Source organism: Lepisosteus oculatus, chromosome 5 (genome assembly GCF_040954835.1).
Source record: "Lepisosteus oculatus isolate fLepOcu1 chromosome 5, fLepOcu1.hap2, whole genome shotgun sequence".
Taxonomy (NCBI): Eukaryota; Metazoa; Chordata; class Actinopteri; order Semionotiformes; family Lepisosteidae; genus Lepisosteus; species Lepisosteus oculatus.
This window is the reverse complement of record NC_090700.1, coordinates 58178214-58198499: the sequence shown is the minus strand read 5'-3', so window position 1 is coordinate 58198499 and position 20286 is coordinate 58178214. Positions and strand designations below refer to the sequence as shown.

At 37.6% G+C, this 20286-nt stretch overlaps 1 protein-coding gene across 4 annotated transcripts in view; it reads right to left on the bottom strand.

The window, feature by feature from the left end:
• Nucleotides 1–507: 507 nt before the first annotated feature.
• Nucleotides 508–20286, bottom strand: part of roraa (RAR-related orphan receptor A, paralog a) — a 264425-nt gene continuing 244646 nt past the window's right edge. For 3 of the 4 annotated variants that reach the window (XM_015343695.2, XM_015343697.2, XM_015343696.2), the window contains 8 exons: nucleotides 18259–18400; nucleotides 15930–16325; nucleotides 15123–15244; nucleotides 14840–14972; nucleotides 13227–13334; nucleotides 11496–11606; nucleotides 10889–11001; nucleotides 509–10371 (listed from right to left, as the gene is read on the bottom strand). In XM_015343695.2, coding sequence (XP_015199181.1) covers nucleotides 10207–10371; nucleotides 10889–11001; nucleotides 11496–11606; nucleotides 13227–13334; nucleotides 14840–14972; nucleotides 15123–15244; nucleotides 15930–16325; nucleotides 18259–18400 — 1290 coding nt within the window. In that variant the 3' untranslated portion in view covers nucleotides 509–10206. Of the gene's footprint in view, nucleotides 10372–10888; nucleotides 11002–11495; nucleotides 11607–13226; nucleotides 13335–14839; nucleotides 14973–15122; nucleotides 15245–15929; nucleotides 16326–18258; nucleotides 18401–20286 lie in introns of all 4 variants that reach the window. The other variant, XM_006628912.3, reaches the window with a different exon arrangement.

Genomic DNA, 20286 nt, shown 5'->3' with positions numbered 1-20286 from the left:
AACAAATTGGTAACATTATTAAGCTGTTCACACTGTCTCAATGGTGGTAGGAATTGTGAAGAGCTCTGGTTTCGTGTGGTGCCATTACACAGTAAGACTGGTGTCATTGAAAACAGGAGGATGGATAGAGCTGGTTTATGTTGTTAAAGGAAATACAGTATGTTGCTAATGCAAGGTCTCTTGGGTTTTCAGCTGTAGTTATTTAAGGGCACTACATCAGAATGTTAGGGCCGGTTTTGCCACAAATGTGGTAGCTTAAGTTGCAATATGCATACTGCGTAACAGTGAAAATCGTCATAAATCCTCCATATTTCAGTATTCCAGTACATTGTAAATTGTGCACTATTTTTCCATGCTGCATTGTGCAACACAAGCAAAACACACTTCTCAAAGCTGGCAAGACATAACACAGCGCACAGAGATTTCAGCTTTGCTGAATTTATGTAATCTTTATGGAGTACAACGTTGATCTTGGTAATTGAATTGGTAGCTGTACTACAATAATAGCACACTTCATTACTTTTTAATGGCAGGCTAATCATAGGCAGTTAAACCAGCTCAGACATACAATAAGGAGGTAGACAATGAGAGTCCCATTACAAGCTGTAATCTTTATTATGGGATAACAGCACATAAAGCACATCTAAAATCGATGTGTCCAATGCACTTTTAATAAAGGTAATATTAAAGGTACAGTTTCTAAGTACAATATAACAACATTCATATTAGAATGAAAAGTATTTAAAAGACAACATTAAATTTCTTATTTTCTTTACAGCTGTATTTACAAAATGAATCAAAATACTTATTTTTATATTTAGGAATCAGACAAGGAGGAGCAAAACTACTATAGTGAAGAGACTACTCCTAAAGAGAATTTAAAAGAGCTGGATAAAAAGTTATATGATCCTCTGTCCCCATTTTAAGATCAGTAGCAAACATCTGTTAAACCTATCTGTGACAACAGCAGTCCTGGCTGTTACTTTTCAAGACATCTTCTGCTTCAGTAAGGAAAAAAAAACATCAGTTGGTCTAACATTTAAGAGCAAATGGAGCTATAAGTCCAAATATATTATATGCATATTTTTACCTAAAACTTTTATACAAACACATTTGGATTCTAGAAATGATGCTTTAGTTAGTTTTCTCTATTTGATCAAATGTTTCCACTTCATCCAGACCATAGTAGATACTTTTTGAGTATAAGCTAAAAAAAACCCCATCAAGGATTGTCCTTTCCTTAAGACATCCACACAGCTGTGTGAATTAAGCTGACAGTCTTCTGTTTACTAGCTAATGTCAACCAGAATTTACCCCAAGGAAATCTGACGGTTTTGAATTCATTTTTGTCTTCATTAGAATAGTACAGAAAAAATTGTGTTTCATTATTGACACATAATACAGTACATTGTATTAAAAGATAATTTTCTGTTTTGTCAATGTATTTGACGGTTATACAAATGTGGCAAACATTTTCTTTTGCCAATAGTAAAGACAAAATACGAAAATATTTCAAAATCCAGAACAGAATTTCTTAAGTTGTGCAAACACACTGTCATTCAAGATAATGAAACCAATAAGAAAAAATAACAACAATTAAATATAATTTGTGCATCCTGCAACACTGAGAACAGATGGTTATTTATTATTGCAAGCATATTCTGGCTGATAATGGCTACAAAAAGAATGTCAAAATTGTAGAAAAGTTTCTATAGCACTGAAAACAATTTGTCTTGAAAAGTCTCGTATAATAACACTTATTAGACTGAGAGGTGTCTGCTTTAGAAAGCTTTTAGACTGTGTGCAGGCAACCTTTTTAAAACAGAACCTGTGTGTGAAACCAAGTGCCGCTGAAGCTGGACTTTTCTGATAAAAAGCTCATTTTTTAAAGGTGTTCGGTTTGGGTGATGAGGCCCAAAAAACGGCAATTTGTTTATGTTAAATTCTAGTTTCCCCCATGTGAGGTAAAGGACTCAAATTATGTCCAGTTTTCAGACACGCAAATACAAATATGGCCTCATTTTGTGTTAACTAAAGCAGGTTCACCAGCCCTCCCAATGATTATGTGCCTCAGCTTCTGCCAGTGGGTCTCACAGTAGGGACTGCACTGATGATAGAAACACAATACTGCTTTACGGTCAAAGTCAAATCAAGGCATTTTTGAAATCTGAAACACACAAAACACACATATTGCAAATCTGGCTTTTGTTAAACCGATCCTGCTTTGCTAATAATCTTAAAGTGAGAAAAAAAAAGCCTTATCCCAAGACTAGCACTCTGATACAGGTACTCGCTGGGTATCATCATAATATTATCATTATTTATTTTTTATTATTAATAGTACTAATATTAATAATGCATCAATACTCAGTGAAATTAATAGGACAAATAGGGTGGCCTAGTCTAGGAATCAAGGTTTTGTTCACAAAAGTAACTTACCTAGCACCACACATCAGAATAACACAAAATAAATTTCAGCACACCCTACCTCTATCAAACTAAGTCTAAAAGAGAGTAGTATACTAAAACAGAGATATTGTACAGCATGTTTGTATTTAATCAACAGATAAATATTTGCACTGAGTAGACGTTTATAGCAGTATTTACTTCTTACCTATACAGACAGAAGTTATAAAGTTAACTCTATACATGTGATCAATAATAACATTAAATATTGTGACTCAAAAGCAGAAAGAGAGAGAGAAATAAAGATGTATACAGGCCATCTGAAGTTCTTAGTTCTCAGCGAAGGAACAGAACTAGTCGCTTACACATATTAAAAACAAAAAGAAAAAATGTGATAAATAAAAGGTTGTATTTACATGCAGATGCCTAAAACCTATGCACAAAAGATATTCAACGTTTATATTATTGCTTGACATTCGGTTATGGCTAGAAGTTTTTTTACTGTATTTTTTTCTATTTTATTTTTCATAACTATGCCTGTTGAACTTTGGAAATGAGAGTATTGTTAAAAGGTGCCATGAGATGGACTGATACAAATAAAAAAAAAAAGGTACTAAAACAGGTAGAGACTTTACAAACTCACCACCGGACCCTGCACTTCTAAACTCCTTAAAGCCTTGTCTGGGGTTCGTCCTATGTCTTTAAATACACACACAAAACAAGCACGCTAATAGCTGGGAAACCAGTGGCCAGCTCATAGAAAAGACACGCACCATTCCGTCACAGGTCACCTGGCAAACAGCAAGCACAAACACAGGGAGCAGCCAAGTTACGTTGTTCCCCCAGTCAAAAACAAAAGACAACGCCATTCAGAAATGTTACAGTGCTAACCACATCTGGTGCTAAATTACAAGTTCCATTAAGTTCTTTTCATTGTCAAATTTGGCATTACAAGTGTCCTAGCAGCTGTTAATAAATAAATAGCTACTATGCTTGTAAAAGAATGATCTTTAAAGCTAGAACTAATAACAAACTGTTAAATAATGTATTTTAACATTTGTTGTGAACCTAAGCCATGTAAAATGTCCCCAAAATCCCAAATCTGGTTCAGTGACAGTGTTGACCATGTATTTCAGTGTATGCTCTGTATTGCTGTATAATACTCATGATGTATTTAACGCAACTGAAGTTGTTGCATTACTGTATTGTGCTGCAAATCTGGCAGTATGTTTTTGAAGCTAATAATATTAAGTATTATAAATATTAAATATTAAGTGAAGCTAAATTAAGTGAAGTGAAGCAAGTAATATTAACTGAATTTCAATATCCTGGGAAAAATATGAAGAATTCCCAGTCAAGAACTTAATTTTAGTACCAGATCTGGCCGCTCGTGGGCAAGTACTACATACAACAATCCACAGCTATACACAAGTACCTCCAGTTTAAGAGATGAACATGATTATGTGACTTATTTTAAAAAGAAGAGAAATCCATGCTCTGCTTCTTTTCCAGTTGGTATTGCTTTTAAGAAACTCTTTCTGTAACAATTAACACGCAGTCAACTTGTATGAAAGGTACAGTTCTGGCTTAATAACATACAAACCATGTGCAGGGATAGTAGGGATCTGACTGTCACTATCGTAGACTCGCACAGCAGAAATGTGCGTCACATTCATGTACTGAAGGAGACATTGTTTAGCACCAGATAATTGAGATCGTCAGAAAGGGTGTTCATCTCACTACAGTTTGTATAAAAGAGGTTCCACTGCAGATTGGACGACTCCCTAGAACCCGTATTAATAATGCACAGCTAATGCAGAAGATCAATTAGTATGAAAAGCATAGAGGAAAATTCATTTGGCACTAAGTATAGTGGACTCTTCTCCCTCACACATCCACCCGCTGAAAAAAGAAGACGACAAAAGGAGATCGTGGTTTTTAGGATGTTAAAAAAGTAAACAATAAACAAAAAGGTATTTTGACATTGTAAATAGAAACAAGAGCTGCTTTCGTTTTACTATATCCAAAAAAAGGTTCTGAGGTTTAGCTGCATTTTGTTTCTGAAAAAAAGGGTCTGTAGGTTTCTTAGATACAGTACTTTTAGAGAGTGGCTTTTTTTCATAGTGGAGAATCACTAATGCACTGGTAAACTGGCACCATACCCTAACATTTAAGTGGAACTGGTAACACAACCTAATAATGCTACCAATCCGTAAAATTAGGCTTTGCCGTAATTCATAATTTAAAGAAAGATGGAAAGGGCTTTCATCTTGCAATCCTGTATGCCAATATACCTTGGACCGGCCAGATTAACATGGAAAAGGTCTGCACTCCTGAGTTGACTTTAGCAACCTTTCAGAAGGTTGGGGAAATCAGAATCCCCAATGAAAACCCTTGGGAACCTGGGGCAAACAAGCAAACTCCACATCCCAGCCCAAAACTGAACACAAGACCAGACCCAAAAACTGTGAGACAACAGCACTAAATGACACACCCTCCATGCTGCCTATATGTAATTACATTATAATGCATCTTAATATCAGAACACTGTGACAAGTGTAGAATTTGGATGTGTTTAAGCTTAAGAGGTATCAAGTGATAAAAACGTGGCAGTTAATTATAGTCAGTCTCTCCTGTTCTCTGTTTGTGTCATTATGTTTTTCTTTTTTCTTAGGTTGTCAACATGCAAACCATTTAAAGCACATTTCAACACCCATATCAAGCACAGAAAACTGGAACTGAATTCAAGCTGCACTTATCATAAACAGTTTAAAGAAAATAAGTCAATGTTTTTTCTATAAAAGCATTGCTTTCTCAAGTCATAGCTAAACTTTACCAAGCTCTAAACTAAAAAAGAGGAAAGATTTCAGCTCAACAAAATCTGCATTACTAGATGGTGCAATAAACCTTACAGACCTGCTAAATGTTCATGCAGTATTACACAAATTGTATACCGCATTAAACAGAGAATTAAAAAAAATAATTTAATGAAGATCCTTCTGAATATGGCTGAATATTTTACTTAAAGAAATCCTTATCATTTCAACATCAACACAATGCAGCAAAATACATTTTGCCAAGTCCACTGTTACAATTTTGTAGCTAGAAACAGCTGTAACCTACTAGAATCAAATTGGCTGTCTTCTGCTTTAATACTTATTTAAGTTATTCTCCCTGAGCATAAATTTCATAATTCAATTCCCAGCTAAAACAATGGGCAAAATGTTCATATTTGTATGGATTGTCATTCACAGTTTTAGCATGTGCCTTTTATCTTTTGGATTCTTCAGAGAGCAGTGTCCATAAACTAACTGATGGTAGTGTAATCTCAATTAAAGGAAATACTGTCCACAGCAAACCACTTTTTCCTCTTTCAGCCTAGAACAAAACGGGGTATGTGAAGTATTTGGTTGCCTTAGCACCCTTTTCACCATAGCATCAAATACATGAAAGATTTCAATGTTTCTTCATACAAATTGCATGAAAATTGTTCTATTATTACAAGCTCACAGTACTGCCAGACATGAGCTGCAAGTCCCCAATACTCATAGAAAGCACATGAAAATGCCATGTAGGGAAAAATCCAAATTTGTTATCTTAAGTTATGAAAGAATTTGCATTTTTATTTAAATATGGTCTTTCATTGAGATGTTTTGCATGTTTTTTAGATATTGCTGAAAGAACATTATCAACCATTTTTTTCTGGGCATGCTGGGAAGGTTTCAGACCACATGGATTAATATTTCTGGGAAGGACTGTCTAAGAGCCCTGAAAAAATGCACGATGTGGAAAAATAAAATGATGCAGAAGGAATACTGGGGAATCAACATACCCCTGTCATCTGTCAGTGATCTTGTTTTGTTCTTAGAGCTTTGAAGACAATACTAGGAAAGACAGGTAGATAACACACTTCAAGAATAGCTTTCTAGATCCAGTCTCTGTCAGGGTGTGCAAAAGCCTGTTTTATAACATGTCCATGTGTTCTGAAGGCTACTGAATGCATGAGTTCTGGCTGAGCCATCCCAGTCCCAAAGAAAAGAACCCTAATAATACATAAACATGGTTCAGCATGTAAATTGTTTCCTGGCCACTGTATGAAGAAACCAGACTGAACTATTCAACTGACATTCCTTAGCAAAAACAAATAAGAGAAGACAATAACAACATAACATCTTAAAAAAAAACTGTAAAAATAACTGATTTTTGAACTTCCCTGAGGGATAACAGTACATAACGAGTTTGTTATGTACATATTGCACTACTGAGGAATGAAGGTCATGTGCAAAAAAAGCAACTGTGATACAAGCTTCCTACTCAAAACCCCTAACTCTGCTCCTTGTTTCCTGGAATGTCACAACACAAACACAACTCACTGACGGCAAACACTTAACACAAGCATCTGCTATGGCACATTCAGGAACAAATGAAAAAGGTACAAGATATTTAGACAAGACTCCGGCAAGGAAAAAGACAAAAATACTAACTAAAAAAAACAAAATATATATATATTAAGATAACATTACTTTCTATCATTGTCTTGCATTACAAAATCTGTTTTTTCACAGACTACTTCTATTTATTGCAGGAATATTGTTAAGTGCCATCTGTTGCCTCTTCCTGTGTTTTAAGGGTTACAAAAATAGAAACTTTTTCTTCCAGACAAGGCTTTGAATATTGTATCTCTTTCTCTTTCAACAGCAAAACAGTGTTTTACTGTTGACTGACAAATACTTGTCAATGGCTAACACCTAACTCTTGAGAAGCAGTCACGCTCAGAAACTCAGACATGCACGCGCACAAGGAGTGGAGAGTGAGATTGTAAAAAAAAATCACAAACTTTGATCACAAAAGAACAGCCAAGCTTTCAACCAGAACTAGGACTGCTGATGTTCACAAATAAAAATGTTCACATGTGTAACAGTAATAGTATTAGCTCTTATCTTGACACTTGTTTCCTATTGCCTTTGATAACACATTAAGGCTGCAGTCTTTTTATTTTGCCATTAGGTGGCACAATTGGATTTTAAAAAATACAGAACTAACGCACAGTTCCATCTGCTGAAATAAATCCAAGCTGGCATGTTTCTGTGCTAGACCACTCACATTGTGGGAAGCTCAGTTGCTTGCTTCTTTCTCTCACAGTCAGGATGTAAAATAATTGTTAACCCTTTGTCTGACAGCTCACCAAAAAGCTTGACACACAGAGTGTTAATGGTCTTCGCTTTTTATGGTAAATTATGCAATTGTCTTTTTGACTCCTTTAGTTTCTACTGCTTTTTTTCTGTAATGGCTGATCCCAGGAGTGGTGATTACATGGTTAATGTCTTGTTTGATTACTATGTGTGTTCTCTGTCATACTGGACTTGCAGACTGAATGTCAAAATTGATTTGTAATTTTACAGTACAATGTTTATTAAATTAAAGGTGGCTAAACAAGATGACTTTGTGACCACTACCAGCAGACTTCAAGCGGCAGGCCAGATGTTGCCAGAAGCTATTTTGCAGTTACCATGTCAGACTGAGAGGTTGTGGCAAAAGTGCAACTCGGATGGAGCCCATTGGTGATAAAAACGCAAGATTTGGGGACTGTTCCGACAAGCTGACAACAAAAGTCAGGCCACAATGATAAAATATCTAGTATATAAGAATGTCTCCAGAGCAGAACTTTAGTCTCAAAAGCTGAAGTGATTTCTTATTGGGGACTTTAAAAAGGTACCATGATATCAGCAGTGTAATATCTGCACAACATGCTTCTGTATCAGACATTTTTCCTGAACAGACTTAAGGGGGATACCTATAAGTTCACTTTATTGATGGGTTGGACAATCAATGCTTCAGACTTACTACCTTAGATGGACACATAAAAATGTTCAAACTTAACAGTTAAAAATACCAGAATAAGGTTTTTGTTACAAATCAAACCTTATTTAGAAAAGAAAAATGGCAATGCACATTAAAATGAATACTACTGTTATTTTGTTACCACCAGAGTACATAGGTAGGGGTCTAACTGAAATCCAAAGGATGCCAAGGAATGCAGAATATTAAGTTTGACCCTTATTCTCTTAAAGGTTAGCATATGGGGAGCTATTTCCAATAATTTCATAAATTATGTTTTTATAAAATATAAACTGAAGCCACTCTTTTGTTCTCTCCTTAGCGCATTTAATCGGACATGTATGTTTTTTGGCAGTGTTTGAAGAAAATGTCAACAGCCCTCTTTCATGAACAAAGGTGATGGATGAAAAAATATTGACGTTTCTGCTTCTCATAACCTCAACAGTATGCAGCCCTCTCAACACTGACACTGCAAAACTCAATGAATCAGCAGCATCAACATCTCTCTGGACTACCCTCCACAACTCTGTGGTTAAATTTGTATTTCTTGTGCACATGCAACACATCACTAGGTAATACACGAGTCTTAAATAAAATGAAGGTGCAAATGAAAGTGCCTTATCAATTCAACAATAAAGAATATTCTAACTACTAATATCATACATGTTATTTAAAATAGAATCTATAAACATTACTTTTTCTGTATAGTAAGTTCTAATGACTGAATACCCTGTAGCACATTATAAAACTGGTGTAATGGACCCTTTTTTTCTTTGTTGGTACCCTCAGTTTTACCAGGACACCTCCCCAGTGAAGGATTAATAGCAGATGGCCTTACATGATTTCACTATGCAACCATGGAGGATGGAGTCTTTGACAGCTAAATTCATTATGTTTAAACTAGAATTACCAGAATTCTACATTTCATTTAGACGATTGTCCATCGAAAGGTGCAGTTTATATCGTGTTCGCCAACAGGCAGACTCCACACCACAGTGCTCTTTCAGCTCTCCGAGTCTTTTTGAGTTTGCATCTGAGCACTGCATATACAGAAAAAAAAACCAACGGTTTTGAACCTGACCAAGAAATGCATATAGTTTCCATATCTTGATTACGTCTTTATTTGACATATCATAAAAGAGCCAAAGAATCCTATGCAGAAAAAAAATATTTGAAGTCCAGAAAATGTATAGATCCTGGGATAATACACAATTTAAACAACACAATTCCCTATAAAATAAGAACAAATACCCGATTTGGCCAAATAAACCCTGTTTTAGTGATAGAAGTGAATCTGTCATTTAGAACGTTTGGCTTGAATCTTGAAATACAGTCCTCCATTAAGAAAGAAAAGGAACAGCAAGTGACCATAGTGTAATTATTTGAAATTCCTTGGCCAAAAGAAAAACTTGAAACTCTAGGGAGAGACTTAAAAGAATGGAGGCAATTGAACATGACTTTAAGTGCTGCCACATTAATGTAAAGCTGTGTAGACAACAGCTTCAGAGCATTTCACGTCTGCCTGCTACTATGATTGAAATCATTTCCGTGAATTGGAAAGGTTAAACCAGTGCCTATCCTTTAGAATAGTCGAGATATTTGTTGTTGCTTTTTCTGGGATCAAAACAAGGTAAGCCAAATCCACATCAGTTCAATGTTCACAATTTCCGCAGTTAAGACGAGGAGGCGAAAAAGGACTACATGGAAACGATATGCATAAGGACAAGTTCAGTGTTGAGTAAGGTTCGGTAAGCTTTTGTTTTTATCTCCTCTCCGATTTCCCCTGCACTTCAGTTCCCTGCCCCATCCACAGAGAGAAATAAAAAACAGAAGAACGAAATCCCACAAATTGTGCAGCGTGTCGGCTCTCCTGATTTGCGCAGGGCACCGTAAAGTGTCTCAGATTCATTCAGCTCTGGTTCCTCCAACATTGCGGACAGCTTTCACACAAATGGGTGGCCGTTACCCATCGACAGGCATCGACTGCTCGAAGTCCGAACCAAAGAGCTCCTTATATAAGGGTGGGAAATGGGCACGCACAATGTCCGGGTATATTGCTTTGAAAGCTGTCAGCTTCTCTGTATGCCTGCTACACAATGCTCGCAGTGTAGATACTTTGCATATCAACTGTGAATTAAATACAAAAAAGAAACAGCATTTAGAGTTTTATACTTCAAGAGTTGATGGCCACATTCAGAGACATTTACAGTACATTTGTCAGTTTTTCTAACTAAGATTCATTCACTATGGAAATACTGCTTTGAAAATACAAATAAACCATTATCAAACTTATCAAAACAGACTTTTCTTTAATGACCTCTTTTCTTCTCACTGGCTTTGTTCAAAATACATTTTGTAATTTCATTAAAAAATTGTAATTCTAAGACAACAACGCTCTCATAATATGGTGAACTATAAATGGATATTATATATATATTCAACAGGAAGAAACATATCCATTGTCCTCAGTAAAACTGTTAAATGTAGGCAATAAAAATGATTGCCTACAGAAATACCATACATAAAATTAAATCTAAGGTAATATATTTCCAGTTTGAAATGCAAGGCATGCACTTCTCAGACACCTGCATGAATGGAAAGTGAATGTTTCCATGATGTCAAACCATTAAAAAAAGAACAATACCTTTGTTAATATCCCATCTTCTCTGTGGTTCTTTTGCAGAACATGCTGAAGAGCCAGCTGGATTTTCTGTTGGAGCTTTTCCACTTTCACCTTTTCTTGAAGCCATGACCGATCTAGCAACAAGATTCAAGAAATTTGGCATCAGGCCTATGGGATTCTTTATCAACATTTTGAATCACACTTATGGCTTGAGATCTTAGCTTTCAAGGCAAAATAATCAAGAACAGACTGAGTTCAAAGTGCTGCTTTTGGACCTTTCTGCTTATGCAACCAGTGAAGTTAGAGGAACAACATCTGAAACCTCTGAAAGGTCAACAGAAAGGCAGACCTGCTTATGAGTGTCAGATGGTGATACGAGAGAAAAACCGAAAAAGCCATGATAAAGGATGTCAGCAACTGATCATAAATCTGGGTGATTCTAAACTGGAGAGAAAAACAAAGAGGGAATTTATCTTTAGCTCTCTAAATGTGAAAAGTGTATGTTGAACGAATTATCCAGGTGAAGAGTGCAATTCACAAATGCTTGTTATGATGTTCCAGCAGTGAAGAGCATGGCTGAATCACACTACAAGTACTAAACTGTTTGATTGCTTAATGAATTGCTTACCTGCAGACATCAACACAAACGCGGAGAACAATGCAATCTCATCCTCAGACAGGTGCATAGAACACAAATTCTTTCCAAACTCAAAGACGGAGCTGATCAAGTCATCACAGCCTGACAAAGCAAATGCACAGACAGAGAAGAAACATGAACAACAAAGGCAAAAAGTCTTCCATTTCCACAGTTTTGAAGTTACGGTTTTAATAAGGGAGAGGTATCCTTGCATACAAATGATACTGCCTTGACATGAAAGAACAACTGCAGCACAGCAAGCATGTCATTTTACGAAATCTGTGTAGTTTAATCATATTTTGGCAGCCACTTCTTATTAGGCAACAAGGAATGAGGTCACTATTTCAACTTTTTTCTTGTTAAATCAATTATTGGGAATTCACAAAGACACAGGAAGAAGCCTTCATTACTTCCCTCATCTCAGAACCCATTCTGTACCACTCAGAACAGTGGAATGCTTGTTAGTGTGGCCATGCCACATGATATTTTATAAAAAAAGCACTGTTCTTTATCATCCAAGCCACACACAGAGAATCAAGATGTACCCAATTAAAATAGTGCAACATTGCTCAGAATCTGGCTTCCTTCATTCACTCAGAGCAGACAGACAGTGTAATGAGTGCTGACGCAGCTCCTGATGACGATGATAATAACGACAATAAATTGAAAAGGCTTCAACTTAATTGTCCCACTTGAGTTCCCTCTTCCAAAGCCTCTGTAAATCCTCATGATACAGTACATGTGTTTTGCATTAGTTATGCATTTTCATTAGTAGTAATAGTAGAAGTATTGGAAGTAAACAATATCTTTTTTTTTTCATTAGATGGTTGTGCTGCGCTGCACTATAAAAGAAAAATATTTCACTCAAAGAAATTAGATCAAACCTATTATTTCCCGGCATTGGAAATCATCAAGAACATTAAGGTTTATAGTACAATGTCTACTGATGTAATGCGTTACTAGAAGGAATTTCTTGAGCAAGGCTACAAAAACACTCTTTTAAAACACACAAAAAACATACAGAAAACTACAATTTCACTTTAACATACTGGACCACTGTTACTGAGCTGCATCGGCAGAAGTTCTTGTCAGCTCTTAGATCATTAATAGTGTCTTCTAGCATTTTCACCTGATTTCTCCCTGCCTTTCACCTGAAAGTATGTCTCTTTATTAACCATTGCAAATAATTGAGTATCTGTAATTTCATTTGCATGAAACATGGTACAGGATTATTTATGTTGTTATATTGTGTTATGTAGTATTTATCACAGTTATGACCATGAGTGTTTTTTAGCCTCACTCATGTAAAGCATGAAGAAAATAGACAGTGTTTAATTCAATTACATAAATATAATTTCCTTCCAAACATTTTTATTGAACCTTTTTTTTTTTCAAGCAAAGCACTACCGAGTTATATGGCCATTCAGTCATCTCCAGACTCTTTGACAGGCTATACAGTACTTCTAGGTCAAAGCTTTTACACGTGGAAGAAAAGAAGCTTGTCTTAATTGAAGATAAGAGGTAACTTAAAATCACTCATCACAGAGACATGGTCTATCATGTCTGGGTAAGAGCACAGCTGTCAGTGTGTTAGTTGAGCTGGTCCCTTTACAGTAGTCACAATCGCTGCCCTGCCTGTGTGAAGGTCTACACAAGACACATGATGAGTAACAAGAAGTGAAAAATAAAAACCTTGGAGTTTCACCCTAATCAAATACTCACCTAATGATTTAAAGACCTCCGGGCCAGCGTACTTTCCATCAAAATAGACTGTGTTGTTTTGTGAGTCAAAGGCACGGCACATTCTGACAAACACAACTTCCAAAGAACCTAAGGAAGGCGGGAGACATGGCATGATTAATATTATTTAATTTCTTGTTTCTTTCAGCATGAACAGCTGCAGGCCCTCCAGTCATATGGGCCAAAGACTTAACACAGTAATTTGCACTCCATGTTTTTTCAAGTGTTTCCATGTATTCTGTCTATTGTTTGCCTAACTTTATGGTAAAAGGCCATAATAATGCTGCCAAAAAACGAAATACTAATACTCCATATCATAGAGCACAAGACTGCAATCGTAAGCATATCAATGTTTATGTACAACCCATGTTGAGTTTTCAGCCACAAATGTGTACCAAATGTTTTTTCTTAAGCTCACAGGCTGTAGACAGCCATGTAAAATCTTAGTAAGTAGCAAGCAGTTTGAAAGCCATGATGAACTGTGGTTACTGCAGTTATGATGACCAATGAGACTAGATTATAATATAAAAAAGATGCAGTGACAACCACTGTATCTATGAGATTTCTGTGGTTTAAAATGTGAAGTTCAACTCTAGATATATGTCACTAATTCTTTATTTACATCACAATTGGAATTCTATTCAAATCAAGATTGATTTGAAAAATAACCACAAGTGTCACATTTTTCTGCAGCATAGAATCTTTTTTCTTTTGGCCTGATTCAAGCTGGTTCAAGACAGAGTGAAGGAAATAGATGTTGTTACAGAGTCAGCGGTTCAACCACTCTTATTTCCTTTGTTACATATCTTAAACATCGCTACGCCCTGTGTTTACTGTAAACAAAGAGACACCAGAGGATAACAGTGTCACGGTTTTTGCCAAAGTCTTCAGTACCCTCACATAAAATGACAGTGAATAATGTCAGGTGACTTTATTCAATAAATTTGAAAGGCTTCACCACAGAATCTAAACAGGTTATTTATGAGACAATCACCTGTGTAAGCCTTTGCCCCAGGCCTGATTTTTTATTTAATAACTACTGCTATTTTATTATATCTTTAGTAGCTATTTTATTTAATAAATACTGTTATAGCAGTATATTTGTATTAGCTATTTTTACAAGAATGCACCCAAAAGGTACAGGGCTGTAAAACCATGTCATAAAATCACTGTATTTACTCAAGTAAAAGATGGATTTGAGTACTATGCTATTTTGGTCTTCAAAGATTCTCATTCTTTTCTAAATGACAATGAGATGTCCATAAAGCCATGGTGCTGAACTTAATAGAAGACAATATAAATAAAAAATAAGTCTTTCTATGGTAGGGCATCAGCAGTATAAATTTATATCCTTTCAGGATAGTTTGTCCTGATGAATCTTTATAATAAAGTGTATGAGTATCTTTTTTACTTCAGGCAACATGATTATGAAGACAGATATGATTAATATATTAATTCTAACAGACTCATAGATAAATGTGGTGCTAAAGAAAAGCTACAGGTTTAAGATAAGAAAAACACGAACGAAACTGAAACCTCCAGCAGTACCTTCTGGAGACACATCACTTGCACAGGAATAGATCAGCACACTGTACCTGCTTTAAGAAGCACTATCTGATCATTCTGGCACAGCTCCATGAAGCCATCGATGCGTTTGGCAAACTCAACCACATACTGAATAGCCTCTGTTATTTTGATTGCACAAAGCTGCCACATGACCTCTCTGGGCTAAAAAAAAAAAAAAAAACAGCAAAAATATTTAATTAATTGACTGAAATGAATTGGTTAAACCAATGTGTGTTTCATTAGTGAAAAACAAAAAGAAAGAAGTAGGAGTCACAGTGTTTGAAAAGTGAGACAGAGGGCGGGTTTTTGTACCTTGTTTTGATAGTTCTCAACTTCTTCCTGCAGGTAGGCCTGCCAAGTCATCTGCTGGAGTTCTTCTCTTAAGTACTGACACGTTTCCATATGAGACTTAGAGATATTTTGTGCCAGATGTTCTGGAGGAAAAAAAAGAGACAACATTATTCAAACCATTAAAGACATTACATCAGATTATACTTTTACAAATAATTATTTTAAGTGTAACTATGAATGGGTTTATAGTTACAGTACACTTAAAATAACACTTCATTAATGCACTGCACCTGATATAAAATGCAGTTTACTGTATATCTTCATGAGGCGCCAGAAATTAAGAAAGAGCGGGGTGGATACTGTTGCGTTTTACGTATTGCTGTTCTCAACAAGGAAGAAAAAATGGACATTTACAATATATACACTGTCTTCGAGAACTGATCTTGTCAAAGGGGTAGACTCAGAATCCACATCAGTGACAAAAATCAAAATCCAAAGGGGTGAGGAGTTGCATGACATTGCCTCCCAGAAACAAAGGTCATTTTGGCTCTTGGAAGAAAAAAAATTAATCGTTTTTTTTTTTTAAATACATTTGTTAAAAGAAAAAGGATCTAAAGCACTAGGGAAACTGAAGAAAAAGGAGATTTCCCTCGACGTATGCCCTGTCGGATTTTGATTGGCCCTAATTACTGGAAACTAATTACAAAAAAACTGTTTTAATGAGTCTTTGAGATGAGTTTTCGGCCTCCTGCTATTTTAAGCCGTCTTCGTGTTATATACCCACCCCGGTATCCTGTTCTCACACGCTCCCCTCCTCTCGAGCCTCACCTAGCTCTGCCATGGAGACGGTGGGGGAGGTTTCCCCGTTCGTGAAGGAGCAGTACGGGAAGAAGCCCGAGCCGGGCGCGAAGTCGCAGATGGGCTCGGGCTTGATGCCGTTGATGTCCAGCCCGGACTGGTCGGGGGAGGGCTGGATGTCCAGGTAGAAGCTGCTGACGGCCGAGTCGGCCTTGCCGCCGTCCGGCGTGTGCCCGTCGATGTAGCTGCTGAGGTCGTCGTGCAGCTCCGTCAGCCCATTGGTGGAGAGGCCGTACGTGGGTGTCAGGGGCTCCGCCTCACCCGGCTGCTGCTGGTGGTCTCGCTGCTGCTGCTGCATCCGGTGCTTCTGCACCTCGGCGTACAGGCTGTCCCTCTGCTTCTTAGACATTCTGCCAAACTTAACCGCTGTGGGGTCAAGGGAGAGGTATGAATGCATCTGCACAACCTTTTGATTTCTTATCTCATTTGCTGGTGATAATAATTGCTCACACTTATATAGCCCTTTTCTGGACACCCCACTCAAAGCGCTTTACAGGTAATGGGGATCCCCTCCACCACCACCAGTGTGCAGCCCCACCTGGATGATGCGACGGCAGCCATAGTGCGCCAGTACACTCCCCACACACCAGCTCTCAGTGGGGAGGAGAGTAGAGTGATGAAGGCAGTTCATAGACGGGGATTATTAGGAGGCCATGATTGGAAAGGGCCAGTGGGGAAATTTGGCCCTTTGGAAATTTGGAAACCGGAGTTAAACGGTGTCTTTTAGAGAAATCCTGGGACTGCAGTCAGGATCTCAGTTTTATGTCTCAACTGAAGGACAGCACCTTTTTGACAGTATAATGTCCCCATCGCTATGCAGGTGCATTAGGACTCACACAGACCCACTTAACCTCATTTGGATCTGGTTACCCTGGGATCTGCAGAAGTTGTTTTGCTGACTGTCAGTAAGTGTGTATGGAACATCCAAGCAGTGCTCTCCCGAGCCTATGGAATACAATGTACTTCCTTTCACACTTCTGCAGGATTAGCCTTGATGAATAGTTTTACAAGTAACATTTGCAGGTACACATGGAATGAGAAACCAAATCCTAAGCAGAAACATCAACAGAGAATCCCTAAGGACACACGTCACGGGATATAAAAACAAGCCATAAATTAAATGACAGCAGATAAAGCTCCATAATGATTTTTTTAGTGGAAAAAAAATATTTTGAACCTCAGAAATTCCAATTATAGCTACTGATTGTTTCTTCCTCAGTGTCTAAGAAGACCAATCTTGTAATTTTGCCAGTGAGAAATACTCACTACAAGTGAGGAATACTGTGTTCACTGTAGCTGTGAGTCACCTTGCCTGTCTAAACTCTCAGACTGCCTCAGTCTCTGAAGGGCTGGCTTGATTACAACACAAGTCTGACCTTCACACCTAGCAACCCCAGTCCTACACAATGCACACCTTATCACACCACCACACTACTGAAAAACATTACAAAAAAGAAAACAACTCTGCTATAAAGAACCCCCAGGTTTCTGTGACCCCTTGTGAATTTCTACACAGGTCTTTCTGCCTCTCACAGGGTTTTGAACAGTAAGACAGTACCTAGTTTTACAGTTCAAACAAATCAGGAAATAGTAACATGTTGTTTCATTGCCCGTGCAGTATGCCACAACACATTATTGTCACAGTGTTTTGAAAACTTTGTAAGACGATTTAATTATGATTTTAATTAATTTTGACTCATTTAGTAACACTTCTAAACACAATTTTTCATCAAAAAGTCACTGGTGCAGAATTTGACAAGTTCCTCCACAAAAACATTTGCGTCCTTTCGGATTTAGGAAATTTTGCTGCTGATTTCTGTAGGGACTACAGTATTAAGAAAAGCAGATAATTTCCTGAGTAACAGCCAGTATTACACTTCTAAAGACTAACAAGAGTTTAGAGTGGAGAGATACATGGGAACAAGCAGAGGTTAACGCCACACCAACTTTTTCTGCTTTATTTTATTTTTCTACATATGCATTTCTATCGCATATGTGCAGCATATTCTGCATTTAGCTAATTTACTAAGGACATGGAGTAAAAAGTTAATAAATTAAACTGCTGCACAGCTGCATCACATGTCTGGAAGGGATTTATTATTTTAGGATTATTAGAAAAGTAGCAGCATGATGTTTTCTGCTAGCAATGCTACAGATAAGGCCAATAACACGGATTGCCCTGACTGAGACTGGCTCATGCTTTCTCCAGAGATTCTGAGTGGAAACAATTTTCATGGTGAGTGTAAGTTGTGGGCACCAAACCCCAGGGGCCACACAATGACGGGCGCCCTGCACATACCATCCCGTGACATGCCCACAGCCAGGCACTTCTGCAGCCGGCAGTGCTGGCAGCGATTGCGACTGGTCCGGTCGATCAGACAGTTTTTCTGACGAGGACAGGAGTACGTGGCGTTGCTCTGCTGACTTCGCCTGAAGAAGCCCTAGGGAGTAACCCGCAAGAATAGTGTGAGCGGCTCGGCTTGCCGGGACATCACAGGGAAGGACAGTAGTCACAACCTTCATGCAAAAGATCACAGCATCTGGCATTTTCTAAAAAGAATCAAATAACTGAAGGTCCATTCATCCGTCCATTTTCTAACTGGTTTATCCAGTACAGGGTCATGTGGGATCCAGAGCCTGTGCGGGAAAGCAATGGGCCTTAAGGCAAGACACACTCTGGGCAGGACGTCAGTCCACCGCAGGGCAGACAGGCAGAAACACACACACTCACACCAGGGTCAGATTTCCCAGAAGCCAATCAACCTAACAGCACTCAGAGGAATCCCACACAAGCATGGGGAGATCATACAAACTCCCCGCAGAGAGCACCCCAGGAACTGAACCCAGGGCCCCAGCACTGCGAGGCAAACCACTGCCACCACGCCACCCAGAATAATATTTATAGAGTTCAGAATTTAACGTAATTTTATAAATACCAATCGCTCACATTTGATCCCAAATAAAAATGGGTATTTGGGTGTAGTGGACATGAAGTCTCTTTAGATCACTTCTTCCTGCAGTTTGGCATTTAAAGTAACTTTCCAAAGCGCTTTCCATTTATATGCAGTCATCATGGAGGCCAAGCCTTTTGACTCCCAGAAAAATGAACCCCAGCTGCTCAATGCACCCCCACCGCTTTAGGTAGCTGTTGAATGCGAGGTGCTGAGCAATTTTAGGCGACAAATGGTAGAAGATGTTTATGTTTTGCTTTAGAGGCAGTCAACCACCATATGCTGTTATTTTTCCTTCTGCTGTAATCTGTTAAAAATGAAAGTGGGGGTAGCGAGTGATGTGTTGTGGTGAGGTCACAATTGTCATTTAACATGTTTCAGTCACTGCAGCGATGAGGGCTTGCACACTGATTTCATACTTCATCTTTTGACAATTTTGTACTTAATGAATTGATTCTAGCAGATCATTAACATACCCTATTCGACTGCTCGATACACATATGTCTTAATTAGTTGCTCATTGGCTGTTTAATTACAAGAAAACAGCTGACAGCTGCCAAGTTGCCTTCTAATGGCAACCATTATGAAACTGGGGTATAACTACTCGTGACAAGCAGGACTTTTTCATAATGCTATGATTTATGGTTAGAACTCATGTACTTGCACATATCATTAAGTGCTACTATGCCTGAAGTAATTAGCAATCATTAAAGATACATTTCAGCAGTTTATTCTGCTGCTTTCATTTTATTTAAACCTGTGTCTTAGAGAGAGAACAAGGTTTTGTCTGTGAAAGGGGCCCTGTCTTTCTCAAAGCATGAAAACAAAAGTACTGTCAGCTTGCTGAATGCTAATCAGTTGCTAGGAGAGCTAGCTATGCAAAAGGGAGGAAAAAATTACCAAACTTTCCTCTTGCATATTAATGTTGTTTTCATATAGGGTTAACAGAATATATTACTAGAACATAAAGGGTTAATCATTTCCTTTTGTTACTGGTAATTATTAGAATAATGACTCCAAAAATAAGATTAGAATTAAAATAGATTGCATTAAAGAAAACAGAATTTTGTGAAAGTTGAAATGAAAAAATGGAAATATTGTCATATGGGCACTGGGAAGCCTTCTTAAAACATTTCAGATCTCAAACACCTCAAACTGAATGGGAAAGAAATACGATAACAAAACTCAAACTGAGACCTGCGAATTCTCATCACAGCATAAAAACCTGACCGGTTTCATAATGATCTTTTTTTTTCCCCCGTTTCCACCCTAATCGCTCAGAAGTACTTTAAAATCTTTTCGAAACTCAAAAACTTCAAATCCAAGCAGGCGATGTTCTCAAAGCCGTTTCTGAGTCACACAAGGAGTGGAGCTGA